At 38.7% G+C, this 26,347-nt stretch overlaps 1 protein-coding gene across 2 annotated transcripts in view; it reads right to left on the reverse strand.

Moving 5' to 3' along the window:
- Window positions 1-16,199: 16,199 nt before the first annotated feature.
- The window catches only part of Prdm5 (PR/SET domain 5), a 180,333-nt gene continuing 170,185 nt past the window's right edge, over window positions 16,200-26,347 (reverse strand). For both annotated transcript variants that reach the window (XM_021164996.3, XM_021164998.2), the window contains 2 exons: window positions 25,054-25,158; window positions 16,200-16,732 (listed from right to left, as the gene is read on the reverse strand). In XM_021164996.3, the coding sequence (XP_021020655.1) occupies window positions 16,568-16,732; window positions 25,054-25,158 (270 nt within the window). In that variant the 3' untranslated portion in view covers window positions 16,200-16,567. The remainder of the gene's footprint in view (window positions 16,733-25,053; window positions 25,159-26,347) is intronic.

The raw sequence follows: 26,347 nt of genomic DNA on the forward strand, positions 1-26,347 counted from the left end.
CCAAATCTAAAGAAAGAGATGCCCATGAACATACAAGAAGCCTACAGAAAACCAAATAGACTGGACCAGAAAAGAAATACCTCCCGACACATAATAATCAGAACAACAAATGCTCTAAATAAAGATAGAATACTAAAAGCAGTAAGAGAAAAAGGCCAAGTAACATATAAAGGCAAGCCTATCAGAATTACACCAGATTTTTCACCAGAGACTATGAAAGCCAGAAGATCCTGGACGGATGTTATACAGACACTAAAAGAACACAAATTCCAGCCCAGGCTACTATACCCAGCCAAACTCTCAATTAACATAGATGGAGAAACCAAAGTATTCCACGACAAAACCAAATTCACACATTATCTCTCCATGAATCCAGCCTTCAAAGGATAATAACAGAAAAAAAAATACAAGGACAGGAACCACGCCCTAGAAACAACAAGAAGGTAATCCCTCAACAAACCTAAAAGAAGACAGCCACAAGAACAGAATGCCAACTTTAACAACAAAAATAACAGGAAACAACAATTACTTTTCCTTAATATCTCTTAATATCAATGGACTCAACTCCCTGATAAAAAGACATAGACTAACAAACTGGCTACACAAACAAGACCCAACATTTTGCTGATTACAGGAAACTCATCTCAGAGAAAAAGATAGACACTACCTCAGAATGAAAGGCTGGAAAACAATTTTCCAAGCAAATGGTATGAAGAAACAAGCTGGAGTAGCCATTCTAATATCTGATAAGATTGACTTCCAACCCAAAGTCATCAAAAAAGACAGGGAGGTGCACTTCATACTCATCAAAGGTAAAATCCTCCAAGAGGAACTATCAATCCTGAATATCTATGCTCCAAATACAAAGGCAGCCACATTCATTAAAGAAACTTTAGTAAATCTCAAAGCACACATTGCACCTCATACAATAATAGTGGGAGACTTCAACACACCACTTTCACCAAAGGACAGATCATGGAAACAGAAACTAAACAGGGACACAGTGAAACTAACAGAAGTTATGGATCAAATGGATCTGGCAGATATCTACAGAACATTTTACCCTAAAATAAAAGGATATACCTTCTTCTCAGCACCTCATGGTACCTTCTCCAAAATTGACCACGTAATTGGTCACAAAACAGGCCTCAACAGATACAAAAATATTGAAATTGTCCCATGCATCCTATCAGATCACCATGGACTAAGGCTGATCTTCAATAACAAAATAAATAATAGAAAGTCAACCTTCACATGGAAACTGAACAACACTCTTCTCAATGATACCTTGGTCAAGGAAGGAATAAAGAAAGAAATTAAGGACTTTTTAGAGTTCAATGAAAATGAAGCCACAACATACCCAAACTTATGGGACGCAATGAAAGCATTTCTAAGAGGAAAACTCATAGCTCTGAGTGCCTCCAAAAGGAAACTAGAGAGAGCACACATTAGCAGCTTGACAACATACCTAAAAGCACTAGAACATAAGGAAGCAAATTCACCCAAGAGGAGTAGACAGCAGGAAATAATCAAACTCAGGGGCGAAATCAACCAAGCGGAAACAAGAAGAACTATTCAAAGAATCAACCAATCAAGGAGCTGGTTCTTTGAGAAAATCAACAAGATAGATAAACCGTTAGCCAGACTCACTAGAGGGCACAGGGAAAGCATCCTAATTAACAAAATCAGAAATGAAAAAGGAGACATAACAACAGATCCTGAAGACATCCAAAACACCATCAGATCCTTCTACCAAAGGCTATACTCAACAAAACTGGAGAACCTGGATGAAATGGAGAAGTTCCTAGACAGATACCAGGTACCAAAGTTGAATCAAGATCAGGTTAATGATCTAAACAGCCCTATATCCCCCAAAGAAATAGAAGCAGTCATTAATAGTCTCCCAACTAAAAAATGCCCAGGACCAGATGGGTTTAGTACAGAGTTCTATCAGACCTTCAAAGAAGATCTAATCCCAGTTCTTCACAAACTATTCCACAAAATAGAAACAGAAGGTACTATCCTAAATCAGATAAGGGACTAATATCCAATATATATAAAGAACTCAAGAAGGTGGACTCCAGAAAGTCAAATAACCCCATTAAAAAATGGGGCTCAGAACTGAACAAAGAATTCTCACCTGAGGAATACCGAATGGCAGAGAAGCACCTGAAAAAATGTTCAACATCCTTAATCATCAGGGAAATGAAATCAAAACAACCCTGAGATTCCACCTCACACCAGTCAGAATGGCTAAGATCAAAAATTCAGGTGACAGCAGATGCTGTCGAGAATGTGGAGAAAGAGGAACACTCCTCCATTGTTGGTGGGATTGCAAGCTTGTACAACCACTCTGGAAATCAGTCTGGCGGTTCCTCAGAAAATTGGACATAGTACTACCGGAGGATCCAGCAATACCTCTCCTGGGCTTATATCCAGAAGATGTCCCAACCGGTAAAAAGGACACATGCTCCACTATGTTCATAGCAGCCCTATTTATAATAGCCAGAAGCTGGAAAGAACCCAGATGCCCCTCAACAGAGGAATGGATACAGAAATTATGGTACATTTACACAATGGAGTACTACTCAGCTATTAAAAAGAATGAATTTATGAAATTCCTAGCCAAATGGATGGACCTGGAGGGCATCATCTTGAGTGAAGTAACACAATCACAAAAGAACTCACACAATATGTATTCACTGATTAGTGGATATTAGCCCAAAACTTAGGATACCCAAGATATAAGATACAATTTGCTAAACGCATGAAACTCAAGAAGAATGAAGACCAAAATGTGGACACTGTGCCCCTTCTTAGAATTGGGAACAAAACACCCAGGGAAGGAGTTACAGAGACAAAGTTTGGAGCTGTGATGAAAGGATGGACCATCTAGAGACTGCTGTATCCAGGGATCCATCCCATAATCAGCTTCTAAACGTGGACACCATTGCATACACTAGCAAGATTTTGGTGAAAGGACCCAAATATAGCTGTCTCTTGTGAGATGATGCAGGGGCCTAGCAAACACAGGAGTGGATGCTCACAGTCAGCTATTGGATGTATCACAGGGCTCCCAATGGAGAAGCTAGAGAAAGTACCCAAGGAGGTAAAGGGATCTGCAACCCTATAGTTGGAACAACATGATGAACTAACCAGTACCCCGGAGCTCTTGTCTCTAGCTGCATATGTATCGAAAGATGGCCTAGTCGGCCATCACTGGAAAGAGAGGCCCATTGGACTTGCAAACTTTATATGCCCCAATATAGGGGAATGTCAGGGCCAAAAGAAAGGGAATGGGTGGGTAGGGAAGTGGGGGGGCGCTATGGGGGACTTTTGCGATAGCATTGGAAATGTAATTGAGGAAAATATGTAATAAAAATATTAAAAATTAAAAAAAAAGAAGTCAGGCCAGGAACCTGGAGGCAGGAGCTGATGCAAAATCCATAGAGGATTGTTTCTTGCTACTTGCTTCTCATGGCTTGCTCTGCCTGATTTCCGAAAGGACCTGGGAACACTAGCCTGGAAGTACTACCTCTCACAATGAACTGGACACTCTCACATAAATTAATAATTAAGAAAATACTCTGCAGGTTTGCCTACAACCCCATCTTATAGAAGCATTTTTCTTGATCCCCTCCTCTCAAAGAATTCTAGTTGTGTCAAGCTGACATAAAACGAGTCAGCACAGCTATCATAGATGCTCACAGTTCAAGAGAGCAACAGCCATGCTATGCCCTCAGGGAAGGTGTTTACAACACCCCACTCTTTATCAAGCCCTGATTGAGTGGTGGTCTCAGTGAGTATGGGCTATTGACATGGGCAGGCCCATGCCAAGGAAGCTGCAAATCATCATACCTATGGGGAAATGTAAAAAGTCTTCCCTGGACTAAGCTCAGAGAAACATTAGACCAGCTTTCCTTCCTGGTTCTAGTGCAAATCTTGATATTTGTAAACAACTTTCTCCTCTGGGATGTTTATGTCTTAAAGTCTGTTCTGCTAAGAAGATTGCGCCTAGTGAGATTAACAAGACCTGTCTCCTTGATCCAGCTACATACTATAAACCCTGTCTCCTTGTTTATATGGAATAACATTGTCTCCCATTCAGCTGTATGCAAAAACCCTGCCTCTCTGTTCAAATGTATATAATGAACATGCTGAGTTTCTGGAATGTTGTAGATTCTCTATCAGAGTGACAAGTTTCCCTGCCCCTAGCTTTTCTGTGGGTCTGACTGTATTTATTACTTCTTCCTTTTGCTTTCTCTTCCTTTAGTCATATTCATCCCTGGAGCTATGAAAGGACCTGGTACCAGGCATATTCCTCCTAGGCATTATTCTGACCCCTTCAACATGAGGTTTCTGTACCTTTGAGGATGTAATGTAGATGTAACAATTAATGCTGAGAAGTCCATTGTAAGCACTTTTGCCAATTATGAGTCTCTACAATATTACACAGTATAAAAACAAATTTCTCTGTCAAAAGATGACATCATCATAAGCTATGGATTTAAGCGTAAATATTTAAAAAGCAATTTGATGGGCATATCATATTTACTTATCAAAATAATAACAGTAGCTTCTCTGCTAGGACCTATGATCTCCTGAGTCACAAGATTTTCCCCAAGTTTATAACCTCAGATGTAAATTTCTCCTGCGGAGTAGGTCTCAAATCCAATCAGAAAGCCATTAGTTGCACCCTTAGTAGTTGTGCCACTATTGCATGAGTGGGCATATCTTGCCTAGCATTCTGATAGTAGAACATACAGTTTGTCCTGGCATAGTTGTTAAAGAATTTATTTGACTTTCAATTGTACATCAGCAGTTACATTGAATTAGATTGAGCTATACAGAGCACTACCTTGTATTAAGTCTATAGTGCCAGGCTTTTATCTGATTTAAACCTAGTGATGATATATTTCATATCAGGTGTACAATAACACATTTCTATTTTAACACAAACTCTTAACATAAGTCTGGTAACATCCAAATGAAGCTACATGTGTCTGACAGAAAGATGGGAGCAATTCATCAGAGACTGAAAAGTGCCAAGCCCAGTTTGCCAGACAAGATAAAAGATGTCTTAAGTCTTAACAGTTGTTTTTAAAATACATTCCAGTTTTTCACATAACAAAGAAGAAAATAATGGTATTAAAATAAAAAAGTAAAGTATAGAACATTAAGTTTGAGGGAAGAATTTTGTAAGTAATTTGCTGGATAAATTTGTCTATGAAATAATAGAATAATGCAAACATCTTTTGGGAGCTGGGGTTCTTTTCATTTTTCTATAGCTTTGAAGGCAAATGGTTCATACTAGAACTTACAGATGTAATGAATTCTTACAAGAACAGTGATTTTTTTCCTATAATTTCTTGCATTAGCTAACAAGAATGTTAGCAGTCTTACATTCATTCCCTATTATAAACACATTAATTACTGACATTATTTTTTTAAAAAGTTAGTTTTCCATTCCTATGTGCTTGCCAATGTGGCATATACACAAGGGATACAAATTTAGGGCTGCTAGGATGGCTCAATGAGTAAATGTGCTTGCTTCTAGACTTACTCCCACGTGTGTGCCCCGCCATGCCTGTTATTCATGTTAGACATAATTTAAAATTACTCTAAGTTTATTTTTTAATTATTTGTTTTATTTTTGATATTGTAATATAATTACATATTTTCTCTTTTCCTTTCTTCCTTGTAAACTCTTTCACAAATAATTTCTTTTTCAAATAATTTTTGTTATGTAAACAAAATAACAAATAATTTTTGTTATGTAGCACAGGCATGTACACACATATGTGTGTTTTATGTGTGTGAATTCTGAAATACAATACTCAGTCTAAATAATGTTAGTTGTATTTACTACTTGGTATTGAAAATAGATTTGTGTGATCTTCTCAAGGAAGACTATTTCTACTCCTCTCTTTATTCCATAGTTGCCTGTAGTTCTTTGTGTAGGAAAGGCCTCCTGGACATTAACATATTCACGTTGGCATGCATGTTATTGTTGTCCTTATTAAACTCATGTTTAGACAGTCATGTTGGTGATGGGTGTAGTAAAAATTTGGGTTTCATTAAAAACCTAGTCATGTTATGTGAATATATTTTTGTTTTAATCCCAGGTGTGGAATAAGAGGCTTCTTCACAGCAGGTGATTATAATTTGCCTCCTGCACTATCAAGGGTGTGATTTTGCCAGCTACAGACAGTTTAATTCTGGGGACTCTGGAGAGGGTAAGTAAGGTATAAATGGGATGGCCTTGAGAGGGCCTGAGGAGACTGCTGCTACCCATGCTGATGCTGGTTCCTAATTGTTTGCAGCTTGTCAATTGGAGATCTGAAGATCACTTTCACACCAGACATGGAGATGCAGAATTTGGACTTTGTCCAGCTTGTTTCCTGTCTTTGAGGATTACAGTTACGTGATTAGAAGAATCCCAGAAGATACCCTAAACTTTGGACTTTTAACATTGTTGAGACTGCTATAGACTATGGGGACTTTGGAACTTGCACTAAATGTATTTTGCATTATGCTATGTTTAGGTATGGCCTCCATAGACTCATATGTTTGGACAGGCCAATGGGGGCCAGGAAGTGGAATGTATTGGTTTGTATCTGCTTGGCCCAGGGACTGGCACTATTTGAAGGAGTAGCCTGGTTGGAATAGGTGTGTCACTGTGGGCATGAGCTCTAAGACCCTCATCCTAGCTGCCTGGAGGACAGTATTCTGCTAGCAGCCTTCAGATCAAGATGTAGAACTCTACACCATGCCTGCCTGGATGTTGCCATATTCCTGCCTTGATGATAGTGGACTGAACCTCTGAACCTGTAAGCCAGGCCCCAGTTAAATGTTGTCCATATAAAAGTTGTCTTTTTCATGGTATCTGTTCACAGCAGCAAAACCCTAAGACAGAAGTTGGCACTGGAAGTGGGGAGGTGAAAAGAAGGAGGTGGAGACAACTTGACATCGGATGACGATTGATCATACTGTAAGGAATTCAACTCCCCTAATCATCAGGAAGTAGTCAAAAGAAGCCTATGTTCCCTTCCCCTCTAACCTTCTTTTTCTCCGACCCAGAATTGAGGGGTTGGAAGGGATTAGAATGGAATAAGGGTTGGAAGGGAGGTCAAGATATATAAACCCAGGAAAATAGCCCCCCAAATAGTGTCAGCAGATGGATTTAGCTTCTGACATTCCCAGGAGACATAATCTCATAGTAAACTCTTCTGCTCTTGTAATCTTTCTGTCCCCTCTTCCACAAAGCTTCCTGGGTGCCATGACTTGGGTTTCACAACTCTGCAGTTTGATTGGATCTAGTTTTCTGTAACAGTCTCTGTTCAAAACAGATGATTATTTGATGACAGGTAAGGATGACACTAATATTTGGGAATAAGGGCAAATATTTAGGATGCACTTAATGATTGTGCAGGTTTAGTAAAGTGACAGTTGTGTTCTCCTCCAAAATCCATGATTTCATTAGCCCTAGGTATTTAGCTCAGTTTCTAGAACCAGGCATAATTTTCTTTGTGTTGAACAAGGCTTAAGTTCTATTACATAGTTATTGGTTCCTGCCAAGTATTGTGAATGGGAGTTTGTCCATGATCTCCTGTGTGTGTTTGTTGTTGGTGTGTAGAAAAGCTATTGATTTGTACATATTGATTAGAATGTGTTTTGGATAGGTTGGTGTCCAGGTTTCTTTTTCTATATCCTGCTAAGTATATCCCTGCATCAAAGAGACTTGAATGTAGGGGTGAAGCCTCTATGAGTCAGAGCTAGACTTCTCTATGTTCAATGAGTTGTGTGGATATTGTCCTTGGGAATAGGGATGGATTGTTCATTTGTAGAGAGTGAACATTTTACTTAGCATTAACCTGGGTTGATTTCCATGCTTCCCACTCAATTGAATGCAAACCAGTTCTTCCACTGGAAGCTTCACCTGCCTAAAAATCATGGCCAGCTGAAGCTACATAGCCCCCATTACTAGGAATTCTAATTAGGATCACATTCATAGATTCCAGAGAGTTTCCACTGCACTAGGTTTCCACACCATACCTTGTATTCTGTTGGTGAAATTTACCTCTATAGTTCCTGTTCAAATCCCTAAGTTTTTTTTTTTTCATTGATTCCCTCAGTTAGTATTTTTTTTATTGCTTCTGTTTCCATTTTTCTGGCTGAGAATAGTTTTGTTAGTTGCTTTCAACTGTTCATTTGTATTTTCTTGGCTTTCTTTAAGGGATGTATTAATTTTTCTCAATTGTTTGTGCTTTCCTGATTTTTTAAAAGAGATTTATTTGTTTTCTTGGTAAGGACCTCTATCATCTTCATGTAGTTGGTTGCAAGGTCTTTTTCTTGTCTTGTGCTTCAGCTGTGTTGGAATATTCGGAGCCAGCTGTGGTCAGATAGCTGGCCTTTGATGGAGACATTGCCCTGGCTGTTACTGATTATCCTCTTATACTAGGGTCTCATGAATACTATCATATCTATACTTTTACTTCTTCTTTACCACTTTTATATCCTTTTGATCTCCTTAAATTATCTTGTTGCTCTAGCTAAGATTTAAAGTACTTTATTGACTAGGTATGAAATGACCAACCTTGCATGTTCCTGATTTTTAGTAGAATTTCTTTGAATTTCTCTTCACTTAAGTTGATGCTGACTATAGGCTTGCTATAAATTGCCTTTATTGTGCTTATCTATGTCTCTTATATCCCTAATCTCTCCAGTACTTTTATCATGACAGGGGGTTGGAATTTGTCAAAAGCCTTTTCTGCATCTAGTAAGATGATGATGTGTGTTTTTCTTTGTCAGTTTATATGGTAGATTGTGTTTACTAGTTTATGCAGGTGTTATCCCTGCATCTCTGGGAAGAAGCCTACTTGATCATAGTGGATGAACCTTTTGATGTGTTCTTTAATAGGGTTAGCAAGTATTTTATTGAGTATTTTTGTATGTATGTTCATAAGGAAAATTGTAATTCTTTTTGTTTTTGGTCTTTATATGCTTTGGGGCATTTACAGCAACATATTTTAATTGTTTTACTGGTTTCAATATATCTTAGGGAATTTGTTGTATTTTATTTTTCATTTTGTTCCAGAAAACTGTTTTTGTTTTGTGATTATTTTCTTTGACCAATTCATCATTCAGTAAGAATATTTTTAATCTTGATGAGTTTATGGATTTATTAGAGATTAATTTGCTATTGATTTTAAGTTTTATTGAATTGTTATCAGATAAGATACAAAGAATAGTTTTTATAAAATTTTAATATATAAATGAAAACTATCAGCTCAGGATCCCCAAGACCAAGGTCTCAGCAAAAGATTTATTTGACTCAGAAGGACAGAGTGTAGAGATAAGGAACAATGATAGGAGAGAGAGAGAGAAAGAGAGTGAAGAGGACAGGAACAAGGAAAAGGGGACCAAAGGGGCAAGGAAGAGGGGGAAGTGATATTTGTCCTGGAGGGAGACAAGGGACTGCTTCTAGATAGAGAGGTGACAGATATAGCACATAAGAAACTGGCAGTTCATAAAGGTGAAATGAGAAACCCTGTGTTAGGATGAGGTGTTTAATTTTAATTGGGCATAGTAATTAGATAAGCCAAAAGGGGGTTTTTGGTTACTGGATGTTGGTAGCCATGCTAAGAAGAAGAGATTGGCCAAATAAGAAAGACCTTGGGAGGTAGCTTTAGGAATGTAATCTAATGGTTTTTAGCAAGGTAGAGGGAATTGAGGAGAAGGTCAAGGTATGCCAGAGCCATGCTTGCCACACTTGAGCTAGGCAGATACCCTTTAGTAAATATTTGATTTTTGTCCAAGTCCAAGCATATAGTCTTTTTTTAGAGAAGGTTCCATGTGCTGCTAAGTAGAGCTATATTGTTTGTTGTTTGGTTGAATATTCTGTAGGTATTTATTAAGTCTATTTGATAAATGGTGTCAATTAATTCTGTTCTGCTTTTTATGTTTTTAAAATTGCATTTTAATCATGCCATTTCTCCCTCCAATCCCTCTCTATACTCTTGCTCTAAATCATAGATTCTTTTGTATATATTGTTATTGAACACATGTATATACATATATATATATATATATATATATATTCCTAAATATAACCTATTGAGCTCATATGTTACATATATGTACCATTTAAATGCTGACCATTTGGCTGTGGACAACCCATGGCCATGCTCTACCTTGGGGATGGGTACTCTTCCACTCCCAGCTTTATTAAGTTGCCTATAGTTCTTTGTGTAGGGTTCAGGCCTTGTGGTTTTTCTGCCACACAATTTGGCATTTTCCTGAGTGCCTCCTTGATCATCTCCTATTTGGGCACTCATGTTGGTGAGACTTTATTTTCTTATGTCACTAGGACACACAACCTCATAGCAAAGTCCCTGCTGTCCTTGAACTCACTATATAGACTAACAGGACTCACAGGACTCACAGAGTTCTGCTGGCCTCTTCTTCCCTAGTGCTCAGATTAAAGGCAAGCACCACTACTCCTGGCTTTAATCAGTGTCCTTAAATCCAGAAGTGCATTTTTATAGGGTGGAGAGAGTTTGGTGAATACATATTTCGGATAGTAATATCCTCTTGGTTAACTGTTCCCTTGATTACAATGAAGTGTCCCTTTTAAAAAATCTCTTCTGATTAGTTTGAGTTTAAAGTCTATTTTGTCAGACACTGGGATAGCATCACTTCTTTGCTTCCTGGTTCCATTTAATTGGAGAAATTTTGTCAGTCTTTTCTCTCTAAGGCAGTGTCTATCTTTAAAACAAAGATGTGTTTCTTGTGTACAACAAATAGAAGGATTTTGTTTCTTGATCTATTAAATAATCCTCTGTCTTTTGTTTGGAGAATTGAGGAGACTGATATTTAAAGTTATTATAGAAAGGTATTTGCTAATTTTGGTGAATGTGTTGTAGATTTTTGTTGTTGCTGTTTTGTTCTCAGAGGTAATTTGTGTTTTAATAATTATGACTTCAATTCACATTTCTTTCCACAATCTCTTGGCTATGTTTTTTATTCTCTTTATCTCACAACATTGTTTCCTATATTTTCTTTAGATTCAGTTTAATAGATATAAATTCTTTAGTCTGTGAATCTTTTTTTTTTTTTAAAGTTTTATTTATTGATTATATGTAAGTACACTGTAGCTGTCTTCAGACACTCCAGAAGAGGGCGCCAGATCTCTTTACGGATGGTTGTGAGCCACCATGTGGTTGCTGGGATTTGAACTCTGGACCTTTGGAAGAGCAGTCGGGTGCTCTTACCCACTGAGCCATCTCGCCAGCCCCTAGTCTGTGAATCTTATAGAAAGGTTTTTTCTTCTTCACCTGTTCTTCTTGTATCTTGGAAGCTTTCTTCAAAGATTTTGTGGGAGATCTGGACTATGTAATTTACATTCTTCTCCTTCTTCAATGCTTATAATTCAAGGACTTGGTATGTTTTCATATTGAACTTTCCTGCATGTTTCTTTCCTGTGTTTTAAAGTTAATTATCATGATCTCCCCACCCGATTTTTAGTTTAGATCTTTTGTTTTTTCATCAAGGTCTGATATCTCTCTTCTGCTTGTTACATTCTACTTGTAAGGCTTTCCTTTGAGGTTTCTAGTTGGGTTATTGTGTTTTCCATTGTTCATTTCATCTTGAGTTCTCTACAATATTTCTGTCTCTCAAGTTGTAGATCATCTTTGTCATTTCCATCAGCCTTAGGTTTCTAAGTTATCTATTCATCTATCTATCTATCTATCTATCTATCTATCTATCTATCTATCTATCTACATATCTATCATCTATCTATTCATCTATTTATCTATTTACCTACCTATCTATGTATTTATTATCGATTAATTGACAACATTCAGATGTTTTTCTTCTTAAATACCTTCTCCTTAATTTCATGGAGCTGTTTCTTTGTATATTCTTTAAACACCTTGAATGCTTTGATGAGGTTTATGATCTTTTAAGTTCTGTATCCTTGAATTCACCTAGGTAATTCTCATTGGCAAACATTTCTATAGGACTGGTAACTTTGGAAAGGAGATACTGGCTTGATATTTCATATTGTTTGTATTTTTTGTAATGAGATTTGGGGATATGGAATCCTTTTGTTAGTTCTGACATGGACAGAGCATGTTGGGGCAGAAGAGAGGATGTGTTGTTAGATTGAGCCTAGGACTTAGAAATGGTTCAGTTGAAAGGAAGTCAGTTGGGAAGAGAAAATTGGGCTAGTGATTATGTATCCTAGGATGTTATGTCCTCTTCTAAGCCTGAAGTGTGGGGGTAGATATATTTAGGTAGAAAGGTTGAATATATTATGGAAGGAGTCTGTGGGTTTGAGTATAGGCAGTGTGAGCCCTGTTGGAATCCTAGAAATCAGTTGATGAACAGGCAGGTGTGGCCAGACTAGACCAGGACAATGGATGTTTGCTCAGTCTAGGTCTGATTAGGGAACATGATGGAAAGGGCAAGGAAGACTCAGTAGACTCACTAGTGATGGTTGTGCAGGATTTGACTGGGTGGAGAGGTTGGATATGGTGTAGGAGGGCTACCCTTTCGAACCATACTTAAAACATAATCCAGGACGTCATGCATGCCAGACAAGGGCTCTATCACTGAGTTACATCCTTATCTTTCTATTACTCTCACCTTTAGCCAAGGTCTTGCTGGTATCCAGGTTGGGGTGGAACTCACTCTGTAATCTAGGCAGGTTTTGAATGCAGAACCCTTCTATTTCAGTACCTAAGCCGGTGGGATTAAAGGCCTTCCTCTGGGCCCAGCTACAAAATACCACTTTCTAAGGCAATAATAGCTAAGGCGTAATGCATGACTTTTAATACTTTAAGTTATGTTTGTGAGCAATGGGTTCTGTTTTCTCGGAGGTGCTGGTGTGCCGCTATATATCAGATCTCACCAGTCCTTAGTGATGTTCCTTTGTATATAACATGACCCAGAATGGAAAAAAGAAGTATATCAAGTGCCTTGTCTGAGTGCCAAGAGACCAATATGGCTTAGCTTTAGAGGCATTTGCTAGGCCTAAATATACTTGGGTCAACAGACTGTAGTAGCTTGAGGTCTAAGAGCAATCACAATCATATTTCAATCAAATATTTTAAAGTATTCAATTAATTTTACTAAACAACTATCCTAGCTAAAGTAAGGTAGAAAAAAATGCTCATATCACGATATATATTTATTGAAGGTTTATAATAAAAATGCTTTTATGATTCTGCTATATGCATATGCTTCATTTACAAATATACAAATAAACTTCAGTATTAGTGGGAAGACTTTAGGGTTTCTGAGGCACACACACACACAGACACACACACACAGACACACACACAGACACATACACACAGACACACACACACACAGACACACACACATACACATACACACACACACAGACACACACACACACAGACACACACACACAGACACAGACACACACACAGACACACACACATACATACACACAAACACACACACACAAACACACACACTTCAGGGTATTTCCATGCCTGTGTTGTTTTCATAAGCAATAAGTATATAGTTTTGTGATAGAAAGAAAATATTTCTAGTACCTGTCTCTCTTTGAAGATTTGGGAGAGTAGCAGGGCATTAAATCTAATGCACTGTCAAAGAGTGATCCATTTTAGACAAATGGACACTGTCTTCCCTCCTCCCCACACATACACAGGTTGTATGAGGTGAGTTTTATGAAGGCAGCATTTTAATTATTCTAAGTAACCCCAAGAACGAATTACCAATGAACTTAGCTGTTGTTCAGGTATAAACAAAACAGGCTTCTATATAGCTAACAATAGATTCAAAGAAGGGAAAGATAAGAAATGGCAGTACAAGTTAGAACAGGGAAGGGAAATAAGCAAGTGGTTAGGAAATAAATTCAAGAAACACAGCTGTTGTGAATGGTAAAACCAAAGGATAGTAAGCATAAAAGGATATCAGAACTTCCCCCAAAGTTTTTTAAAGTCACTTAGCCGCCCCTGGCCTGACTTCCTAAGAACCTGAGTGTTTGGTCCCTACCCAAGAAAGTTTGAGCCCAAAGCATTCACCTCAGCAAAGATGAGAAGAGCCCTACAAGTTGGAGCCCTATACTTAAGCTTCACCGTGCTGTGACTACTCAGGACTACGCTTAATTTGTCCACCAGCCTAAAGATTTCTCAATTTTATGCAGAAATAATTTAAAAGTTACAGTATATAAAGGCTAATATAGCTGACAGTGTTTATTTATTCTATGTATCTGTGCTCTATCTGCATGTACATCTGCATGCCAGAAGAGGACATGAGATCCCAATATAGATGGTTATGAGCCACCATGTGGCTACTGGGAATTGAACTCAGGATCTTCGGAAGAGAAAACAGTGCTCTTCACCATTGAGCCATCTCTCCAGCAACTGTCTTTTGGATAAGGATGAAGCACATTTATAATATTCTAAGATACTACTTTGATTCCAATCTTTTGATAAGTGAGGTTGGAGTTCTGGTAGGTTCCTCTACCCCATCTGCTAAAACCTGACTTGTCTATCATCCTGCCCCAGGGTGAGTACAGCACCTCCTCTTTGACAGTTTACAGCAGCATGACAATCCCATGGTGTCGAGAGCTATTTCCCTAGCAGTCCTGTGAGCTGTGACCATGACTGTGAGATCACACTAAACTGGTGCTCAGTTATCTTCTTTTCAGTTTCATATCTATACCATAATCAAGATAAAAAACTCATACAGAGAAAGGAGCATCCCGAGGACAAGCAGCCATTTTAAAACATCACACAGTATTGACTCTGAGAGCCACTCTTACTTAAGTGATCCTGAGCACATTGATGACATGGGAAATGCTTTGGATCTAAACATATACTGTGGAAACAAACAACAGAGTGAAAAACAAGACTAGACATTTCTCAAAATATGGTCTCTAGTTTCAGAAAGAAAATAGTAGATAGCCAAATTTAGATATTTTCTAAATTATGATTTCAGGACACACCCAACCTCTCTGCAGTATATTTTATACTTTTAGTATATTTTAAATCTTTGAAAATTTTATAGAACATATTTTCATCCTATTAGTGTCTCCCAGATCTATCTCTACCTCCCCACCCCTTTTGAACTTAATATTGCCTTTTTAACTCTTTTCTTTATGGGTGTAGGTCCTTCTGAAGCCATCAACTATCAGTAGCTCTTCAGTGGAAGCTGACGATTCTAGCATGTGCCTAGCTCTAGCCTGTGCAACAACCACAGCTGCAGGCAGTTCATGAGTGCCATGGTCCCATCTTGTCCAGAAGGCCCTGTTTCAGTCTAGTCCTCCCCAATGCCTGGCTCTTTAAAAGTCATCTTAGGTTAAGTCTCAAGCATGGCATCTTCAAAGGCTTTAAATGTCTATAGAGAATCTTTGTGGTTTTGTGACTCTGAGATTCCCAAGTCCTTGGGTAACTTTTCTCCCTAACTCCTCACCACCAAATGACTTTCTTTTCATTAACTCCCCTCTCTTCAAAAATTGATGCTGACCACATAGGTCCATGAACTGTGCTTCTTTTGATTTTTCTGGTTTGTAACTCTCAGTTATTTTGACACTGTTATTATATTATATCATCATGCCTTGCTCATTGTATCTGGCTGTAGATTTTGCTGGAACAAATTTAAAGCATAGCAATCAGCAGAGTTTTTTTTTGGTATTCTAGATTTCTAATTGCATGAGATGACTGAGGATAATTCAAAAGTGTGATGAGAATCACATCAGTCAGACAGGCTCTGAGAACTGTTGTACCTGTATGGACAACTCCTGCATGCGGGGGCTCTCTCCATATAACTGATGTGATGGCGGGAAATGACTTTCTGTTTCTAGCAGGGAATGTTTACTACTGCTAATTTCTCAGAATGGACATTAAAACTCACAAAGATCAGTCTGATAAAAACAAAATATAGCTGTTATATTTGTTTCTACTATATAAAGCATTTCTACAGCATGAATACAAGCATCAGAATGATACATAAAAATAGTGTGTTCTCAGAAATTTATAAAGTGAGCAATATTTTAATAGAAACTTTAGTTCTCAAATATCTCTTTATTTTAAGGTAATTGTTAAATACAATGAAATCCTTGTCTGTTTATCAAATATTTTCATGCTTGAGACTTTAAAAACACATGGTCTTACTAGTAGAATCTGTAAAGAAGTACTTGGGTGTCTTGATTTCTACCTGAATTAGTAAGAACTAGATGCTATATTCACACACATAAATAACAACATAAAGGTCTAATGGGTACATGTTAATAAACTTCATAAAAGAAAGTCAAGAGCCGTACTCTGAATTTAATTTTTAATCAGCCAGATTAAATCTGTAATCTACAAAGTATTATTGTTTTCTATTTGAATTTATTTTTGGTAAAAGGATTTTTTTTTGCATCTATAGATTACAAAGATAGGCACATAAACACTGTCAGATCAATGAATTCTTTGTGGTTATTTCTGTTAAGCCAATCAGGTGAGAAGAATCTGGGATTCATATTAGAAGCTCTTTCACATGGTGTGGTTCCTTGCGGCTCCTCTTAGCTGTCAGCTACACCATGGATGTTGTCCATGTGCACTTTGAGGTAGTCATTTCTTGTAAACTTCTTATGGCAGAAATGGCACTCTGCCATCGGACGGTTAGGATTATGTGTCATCTTGTGTCGAATAAGCATTTTCTTCAGGCTAAAAGCCAAGTCACATACCTAGAAAAGAACCAGAAACACCACATTTGGTGACAAACCACTCTGTCATATACACAATATACATTATGAAAATTCCTTCTATCAAGTATGTGCTAGTGGGTCTAAGGACAAATACTGCTCTCAGAATAAATGGAATTTCACACCCAGACAAAGAAGTTAGTTGTAGTCTCAAGCATCTCTTGCATTTAATTGCACGGCTTGCACCACCCTCAAGCACTCTTTCCTCTATCCAGCTCCGGACTTGAGAAAGAATTGCCTAGGAACATACCTTCCTGAGCATAATAAAGTATATTTATAGTTCACAACAACTCCTTAAGTGCTGTGATTTACAGCCTAGATGACATCTCTCCACAGGACATAAATACACAAGACATATTTTACTGTAATGTTTTCAATTTAGCCCCACTTGAGATGTGACTGGCTATCAAGGCTTTAAGAGTTTAAAGCACTTGTGGTTTGATTGGTTAATGATATTTAAGCATTATAGCCACTTGTGGTGTGACTGGTTAACAATGCTATAAGCATTACAACTCGAATTTATTACCCAGGATTCCATTTCCTTCTTTCTTGTTTATAATGTTGTTTAACTAAGGCATATAAGCAGTTTATTTCACAGCCTGGCAGCCTGGCTTAACATTGCCATCAAACAACCTGGTAATAAAAAGTATACAGTAGCAACATGTAAGTAAGGTACAATAACTTACGTCGTAGAGGGACACTAAGGGACATTTGTTTGAAAATAATATCTACTTCAATAATGAAGAAATAATTTAGAGACAAAAAGAACCATAATAAATACTGATGAGGGAAAAGCTAAAGAAAGCTGGTGCTCTGAATGAGGGTTGTGAAGTGAGTGCGGCAAATGAGAGCTGTGTGCTCTGTCCTTTATGGAGGACAGAGGGTTTACTGTAACAGCAACAAATACAGAAAGGAATCAGGCCTGAATGTGGCTGGGAGCTGGCAGAGACTAAGGAGGAAGCTGTCACAATGGAGGACTGAGGCTCAGCTATTAGAGGGTTGCCGCCCACCCATGCCTGCCAGGTGCTAGTCTCTGCTCAGTGTCCTCAAACAGCCTTAGCTTTCCTTTTGCAGTGTGCATCCTCAGCTTAAGGACTGACCTGGGTAGTTTTTCTGAGGGTATCTCTGTATTATCATATGGAACTTAAATGCTCAGGGCATTAATCCATAAATATATATGAATTTACAAAAAGGAAATGATGATCAATGACAGAAGAGGGGAAAAAAGATATACATACCTATCTACATATTTATATCTATCATATATCTGTCTATATCTATACATACGTATGTGTATGTATAAGGGACTCTTATGAGCAATATAAATACCTCAAAAACTATGAATAATTTCAAAGACCTTAAAGTGTGTTTTTATAGGACGTATCTTCATGTAAAAGAAGTACCAAATTGTTTTATATGTGTTCGCATTTACATGTCCTATTCCTCTGAACCCAGTGCCAAAGTCGACACTGCTCACAGCACTTGTAGTGTCTTCTTGCAGATATTACAGTGAGTCAATTCCTTTCAGTGGTGGAAACCTTGCTATCCTTGGCTAGCCAATGTCACCCTGCACTCCACTCCTTCTCTTTGACCATGTTCCACCCCCTCTCCCCAGGATTCCTTACCCCCTATCACCTCCAACCATGCTGTTTGCTCTTCTAAAATGCTCTTACCGCCATAGCTGACTCCTCATCTTTTAAGCTTAAACAGATAAATAAACAGAGGCACATAAACACAGATAATTCTTTCCTAATTATTCCGTTAGATCTGCTTGGTATTTGTACCTTCCCTTTTCAATCTTTATCATAAGTGGTAATTAGGTATTTATCAGTGTTTATTTATCTAACATTATATGCCTTACATGATCTCTATAATGACTGAGGAGGTATGACCTTGTTCCCTTGTCACTTTTGTGCCAAGCATGGCTTTCATTATTATCCAGATGCTGTCTTAGTGATTCCTGTACATTGCTTGATTCAGTTCCCATTCCTGTACCTCTGAATAGATAGTCTCATTTCCAGGGACATGTGCAGGTTAACCCGATTCCCAAGAATAAAAGCCAGGCTATCTGCACTCGGCCTATACCTCTTCCCCAGGGCAGATCCTGGTTTCAACTGGAGGTTTTCACTTTAAATTGAGATAGGTGAACTGGCTGTTCTTTCTCCTCTTTGTCTGGCTCATACCATTTAAGGAATAAAAGTAGCTTTGATAATAAAAGTACAGTTTCCAGATATTTTGGTGCATTGTTGTGAAGGGAGGCGTTCTAACTACAAGTCCATGTCCTTAGTCTCCATGGGAAAATCACAGAAATGACAACCAGAGAGGAGGTAAAGGAAGCTGAGCAAGAGGCTGAAGTTATTGGTAATGACTAAGAGAACTAAGGATGTCTAGAGAATCCACACAGGAGAGAAGACAGGAACAATCCAACAGGCACTGTTCAATGTGAGCCTGAGCAGAGCATTAGCTGTCCTTGGAGAGCACACTTGAAATGTATTACTGAGATGCAAAAAGATTTGCATTCATTAGCTTAAGTATAGCCATTAAAGAACTCTGAGGATGCTCATAGTAAATCAGCTTCATGCCTAGCCATTTAGAGTCACACTGAAAACAAGGGAGAGTTAAAACTGCACAGCAGGGGCACCTCCTTTTCTTCTCCTCCACCAGGGATTCCCAACCCTGTCCTGGCTTAGTTCCAATTCAAATACCAAGAGTGGGAAAGCTTTGTTTTTCACTCTTACACTAAGAAAAGTGGACTGATTTTGTTTTAGAACAAAATGAAAAAAGATGTTGACATGAAAGTACTTCCATAGTTGGGAGTGGGGATTCTAAATAAACTTCAGTTAATATTTAATGAGTGTAATCACCACTAGACTTAGTAATAAAATGACAAAGCATATACTATCTATTTCTAGAGTCAGACATTCACTCTGTACCAAGAGAGGCACAGATGTGAGCTTACTCAATGCCTGGAAGAGACTGGGACAAGCACTACGAAGAGGACTCACAAGGTGGAGATGTGGAAGGAATCCCATGGCAGTGATGGAGGAGAATTATCTCCTGGGCGAGGACAAGACTGCAGGGAGAGAAGAAATGCAGAGGGCTGAGGATGTGCAGACACTGTTTACTTGAAGTAAGTATGGCTTAGCGGTCAGTATAAAAAAGACTTGAAAAGAAGTTGTGAGTTGGAGATGAACTCTGAGGATCTGACGCATCCTAAAACAGAGTGGTGATATGTCATGGATGGGTGGGAAGTTGTAGAAGCATTCTAACAGAGAATAAGAGAAATGCCATTTAGTCGCCACCCAAAGAAGTTCAAACGCTACTGTCAGGGAGGCCTATTCCATGCTCCTTTCTCAGCTAGATTTAGACATGGCTTACAAACAGTAGTTCACTCATTTAAGTGTTCATTCTTAAAAATACTTACAACATCCTTTTTATATATGAGGTTTAGTTCTATGCTTGCAAACAGACAAACCAATAATGAAAAAACAAAACAAAACCAACCAACAAACAAAAAAACAAAAATGAAAAAAAAAATCTTTCTCCTACTTTCATAGACCCGTTCTACATAAAAAAGAATATAAAGGCAGTCAAGAGGGCACAGTGGATAGGCTGGCAAACCCAACAACCAGAGTTTGATCCCCAGGACACAGGTATTAGAAAGAGAGAACCAAGTCCCTTCAAATGTGCACACTCCAGTAATAAACAAAAAGATGAACAATGCAATGTAATAAAACAAATAACTAAAGAAATATGTACTATTTTGGATAGGTAGAAGGAACATGGAGGAGACGGAGACTATGAGGTGAGGGCTAGCAGAGAAAGTAATTCGAGCAGGACCAGAAGAGAGTGTGGGAGTAGGCCATGAAGATGCTCCAAGGGCTAGGCATGTTGGAGCACAAGATGCCAGCACTTTGTAGCAGAGGCAAGGGAGTGGCTACAAAACACTGGAACAACCTGGGCTACAGAGTATAATTTTGTCTCAAAACAACAAGGAAAGAACTGAACAACAGACAAATAAGAAAACAGAACAAAACAATATGATACCCAAAGAGAAAGGTGTTCAAGCAGAGAAAGCAGCGGCTATGAGGGCACACTGGTGAGCACAGTGAGAGAGATGGGGTTGAGCACACCAGAAAGGCCAGGGTTGGAGGGGCCATGAGCACAGAAAGTGGGGAGGAGGGCAAGGGTGCAGATCCTGGGGATTCTGTGTTAAATGAGATCATGGTCACTGAAGGATTTTCATAGAGAGAGTCGAGTGCAACTCCCAGGCAGATGACTCGGGGTGGCAAGTCCTGGCAGATGGTTAGCAGCGAAGCTGCCAACACAGAGAGAAGCTGCTTCCACATCCCAGAGACTAACAGAGTGGCTGAGCATGATGTACAGTGAGTCTGTAGAGTCACGAGCAAAGCTGAACAGATTTGCTGCCTCATCAGATGATGGCTACGAGAGAAAGATGGAAGTGGCAACAGGGGTATAGAGACACAGATATAAGAGAATTGACAGATGAGGGGTCATACGAAGACAGAGTCCTGCAGTCCAGGAGGTAAATGAATTTTATTTTACAGTTTGCCACTCGCTTAAAAAAAATAAGCACAACAACAGCTCAACTGTTCTATAAAACATCAAGGCATTGAATCAAATCAAATAATAATAAAGTCTAGGACTAAAGGATGAATTCTACCAAATATTCACAGTTACAGCAATGTCTCTTTCCTAAAGTGAGAAGGGCACTTTTAAAATGGATTACCTGGAGTTAGCACAGCCTTGTTACTAAAGCCAGATGAATACATTAAAAACAAAGCAAAGTAGAGATTAACACTTATGGATTGAGATACACACATCCACAAACACTCATGTATGTGCGCACATGTGCCACACACAAATGAAACAAGCACATTTAACAAAACTGTATTGAATGAATTCTAAGCCATGACCAAGTAGGGATCATTTAAAGATTGCAACGGAGGATCAAATAAGAAAACAAACAGGTTGGAGCTGAGACAAAAGGATGGACCATCTAGAGACTGCCATACCCAGGGATCCATCCCATAATGATCCTCCAAATGCTGACACCATTGCATACACCAGCAAGATTTTGCTGAAAGGACCCTGATATAGCTGTCTCTTTTGAGGTTATGCTGGGGCCTAGCAAACACAGAAGTGGATGCTCACAGTCAGCTATTGGAACACAGTGCCCCCAATGGAGGAGCTAGAGAAAATACCCAAGGAGCTAAAGGGGTCTGCAACCCTATAGGTGGAACAACAATATGAACTAACCAGTAACCCCGGAGCTCGTGTCTCTAGCTGCATATGTATCAGAAGATGGCCTAGTCAGCCATCTTTGGGAAGAGAGGCCCCTTGGTCTTACAAACTTTATATGCCTCAGTATGGGGGAACGCCAGGGCCAAGAAGTGGGAGTGGGTGGGTAGGGGAGTGGGGAGGGGGAGGGTCTGGGGGACTTTTGGGATAGCATTTGAAATGTAAATGAAGAAAATAATGTAAAAAAATAAATTAAAAAAAAAAAAACAAAAAGAAAACCAACAGGGTCACTTCACATTACTAGAACAAAGAAAAAGACAAACATGGTCATATGGATGTTGAAAAAGTACTTGATAAAATTCAGAAGTATTTGGTTTGAAAACAAATGCCTGTTCAGAAAACTTCATCAACATAATCAAAGGTGTTTACTAAAAACTCACAAGGATGTGGAAAACCCAGAATCCTTATACAGTGCTATAACATGATTTAGCTCCAGTGGCTAGCTGGATATACAAGCCATACTCAGTGGAGGCCCCACACCCAGCCAGCAGTCGAAGGCTAACACAAAAGGAACTCAGTGATATTTTGAGAGACTTTATCTCCTAATAATTTTTTTCAGACATATTTATGTTACATGTGTTTTTCTTATATATTATCTTTTCAATTTTGTGGGGTTTTGTGTTTGCACGTGTGTGTTTTGTGTGTGTGTGTGTGTGTGTATGTGTGGTTTATATTTTTGTGTTTTATTGGCTTCTTTGTTTTCTAAAGAGAGAGAAAGAAGGCATGGAATTACATGGGTAGAAAGGCAGTAAGGACCTGAGACATGACAGAGGGGAAGCCTTGATTACAATAATCTGTAGGGAAAAAATATTTTCAATAAAAAAAGAATAAACACAGAATTACTATACAACTCAGATGTTCCATCCCCCAAAGAAATGAAAACAGGTACCCCAACAATTTTACAAACACCCATGCCTGCCACAGCCAATTAGTACAAACAGCAAAAGCAGAAACATCAAATGACTATCAATGGACAGATTGATATTAACACAACAGGGTATCCTCATCATGGAAAGGAATAGCCTGCAGATGCTTGCCACACTGAGACAGAAGTCAATCTCAAATGTCAGATACTGTATAAATTCATTTATATGAAATACACAGGAAAAAGAAATCCGTAAAAATGAAACAGAGTAATGGTTTTCAGGGCATAGAAGCAGCTTAATGAAGTGGGCTTTTCTCTTTTTTCTTTTCTTTTCTTTCTTTCTTTCTTTCTTTTTATTTTATTTTATTTTATTTTTTTTTGGTTAAAGAAAAATGCTTTGAAGCCACATAAATGTGATTACACAACAAGGATAATGTACTAAATTCCACCGAACTCCAAATATTTATAAATGGCTAATTTTATGTTAAGTAAACACATCAGAGCAAGTAAGATGCTTCAGCAGTCCTTGCTGCAAAGCATTATGATTTGAGCTTCATCCCAAGGACTGTCTCAATCAGAATTCTCTGAAGAAATAGAGCTGATAGGATTAACAAATATATAACATATATAAGTTATATATATATATCTACATGTATGTATGTTATATAACTATGCTTATGCAAATGTTATATACATCTAAATTTATGTGTGTGTGACACACACACGATTTATTAGCGTGGCTTAGTCCAAGAGTGGCTGTCCCCCATGGAAAGGTCAAGGATTGCCTCTCTGAGCAGACCCAATTTGATGTGAGAGTTAAAGGAAGTCCCAGAAAGCTGCCAGTTTCCTAGTTTGCAGTCTAGATTGGAATCCTGGAGAAGTAGGTTCTAATACAGTTCACCCAGGGAAATGCTCAACAAAACTGTTCTGGGGGTGTCAGAGGTAGGTTGAGTATGATGGAAGCAAAGAGCCATATGCCACTGGCAGAGTATTTCAGGTCTGAAAAGGTTATTTGTGTAGTTGTACATTCAAGTCACTTGAATTGCTTCTGTCTCTATGAAAAGAATCAAGACACATGGAATTACCAAGCTGCTCCATCTCAGGACCATGTTCTATACGCATGCACTTCTTTCCCTACAGGTGAGATTGCCCACAGTGTGCCAGGATGTAGGTACCTATGAGTAAGAACATACTGTTGCTTTAGCCTGCTTGACACTTCATAGGGCAGGGAAAGAATCCTGCCTGCAGTTGTGAATTTTCCTTCACAGGGACTCCTTGGACCACATGTTCTCCTCTGGAACCTGCTGATGGGATTATGCTCTTCAGTAAACTCAGCATTCACAATGACTTTGTTGTGCTGAGCTATTTCATACATCACAATTTTAATTAAATTCCACTGATACTCTGATACACATATATATATTATTTTTATTTTGTGTGAGTGTGAGTGTGTGTGTGTGTGAATGACATGCACCCTGGTGTCTTCTTTAACATTTGGGTTGATCCACTGACATAACCAATAACCACTGATGATGAAATCACTTCCCCCAATCAATGCTTTTATTAAGTTTACCAAGCACAGTAGTACTTTTTCCCTTCAAAAATAGTGTAAACAGCAATACCAACTTATTTTGTTTCAATTCAAATATCCTAGATAGAAGATGTCCTAAGTAGCATTTTGTTTAACCTAAAGTAATTTATATGCATATTCTGAAAACTCAGTTTGTACTTAACATCTATGATTAGCTAAATATAGTTTTTATATTCTAATTTTAAAAAGAATTTCAGGCACACATGCATTATATTTTGGTCATAATAATTCTACTGATTCACTAACTTGTCAAAGACTTGGGTCTAACTGAATTGTCTCAAACTCTGCCAAATTTACACCCTGGAAGAACAGCTTCATGGAATCAGATACTGGAAGATATCCTGAAGAAAATCACAGTTTATTTGCTGCTAGAAAACCATGGTGAGTAGAATATGAATGCAAAGAGTATGCAACCCCGAGTTAGGAACAGCCCAGCAGACACACAAATCAAACGCATACACAGACAAAGACAGCCCTACTGGTTACCACGGAATACCAGGGAAGAAAGGGAGATTCCCAACTCACGTCACACTGAAAAGGCTTTTCTCCTGTGTGTGTCCTCTTGTGTTCATCCAGGCCCCGCTTCTGGCTGAAGGCCTTGCTGCACTCTGAGCACTGGTAGGGCTTCTCCTGCAGGTAAAGGGAAGAGAGCACCAAGAAGGTAAGAGCCCTAGTAGCTGTGTCCTGAGCCTCCATGGAAAGGTGACTGCGGATTGGCTGAGTGCTGTGGCTCCATGGAAAGATGGCTGATTGGCTGAGTGCTGAACCTCCACAGAAAAGTGGCTGCTGAGGGGGAAGATGCCCTCCTCTAGGTGTGCAGCGTGCTGCAGCAAATGCGCAGGGTGAGATGAGCTGTTTCCAAACCTCACAAGAAATACTAATGAACACATGGAATCAGATACTGGAAGATATCCTGAAGAAAATCACAATTTATTTGCTGCTAGAAAACCATGATGAGTAGAATATGAATGCAAATAGTATGCAACCCAGAGTTAGGAGCAGCATCAACAGACACACAAATCAAATCTGGACACTCTAATCTACTAGTTGAAAGTGCCTGACAAGGACGACCCAGGGTCTGTCCTCTGCTAATTCTCTGGGTGCTGTGATCCAGCTTTAATTATTTCTTTGAGCCTAGAAGCACCATTGAATTTTACTATGGCATTTTGGGTATTATCACCTAAGAGAGCTGAGGGCCCCTCACCTAAATGATGCAATTATTATAATCTCCAGATTGAATATTTCAGAACCTAACTTTCTATGTAGATTTGAAGATAAATTTAAAAAGCTAGAATTCACCTTGGATTGATATGTTTTTTAATCTTGATTACCAAACATTTTCCTTCCTGGTATAGAGTTCTTTTTATTAAATATATATATAAATATTTCTAAGTGAGACTTTTCTTGTTTTTCTCCTAGAGACTCCTAAGTATGCCTCTGACAAGGGAGCAAAGCGCCCAGATTTCCTAGTCACCTGATGCTCCCCTTGAAAAGGATTGGATCTATAGAAGAGTAGGGAGAGCAGGAGAGTGCATACTGGAGATTCCTGATTCAGCAAGTAGCTACAGTGAACCAGACCCAGTACCCCTCATCCTACTTGCTAACATCTCATTACTACTAACCTGCCTCATTGCAAACCATCTACCCTCACTAGTCAAGCACAGATAGACAAGTGGCCAGGCTGATACTGCAAGGTACCACAGGTGATGGCAGGATAGGCATGTTCCAACCTGTTCTTTGAGAACTGTGAAGCCTTCATTGTCCCTGGAATCCCCTTCCTGTGTAGCAAGAATCCATGCATAGGGACCAAGGCTACAAG

The sequence above is a fragment of the Mus caroli genome, unplaced genomic scaffold (assembly GCF_978045245.1).
Source record: "Mus caroli unplaced genomic scaffold, Mus_caroli_1 scaffold_7, whole genome shotgun sequence".
In the NCBI taxonomy this organism is placed as follows: Eukaryota; Metazoa; Chordata; class Mammalia; order Rodentia; family Muridae; genus Mus; species Mus caroli.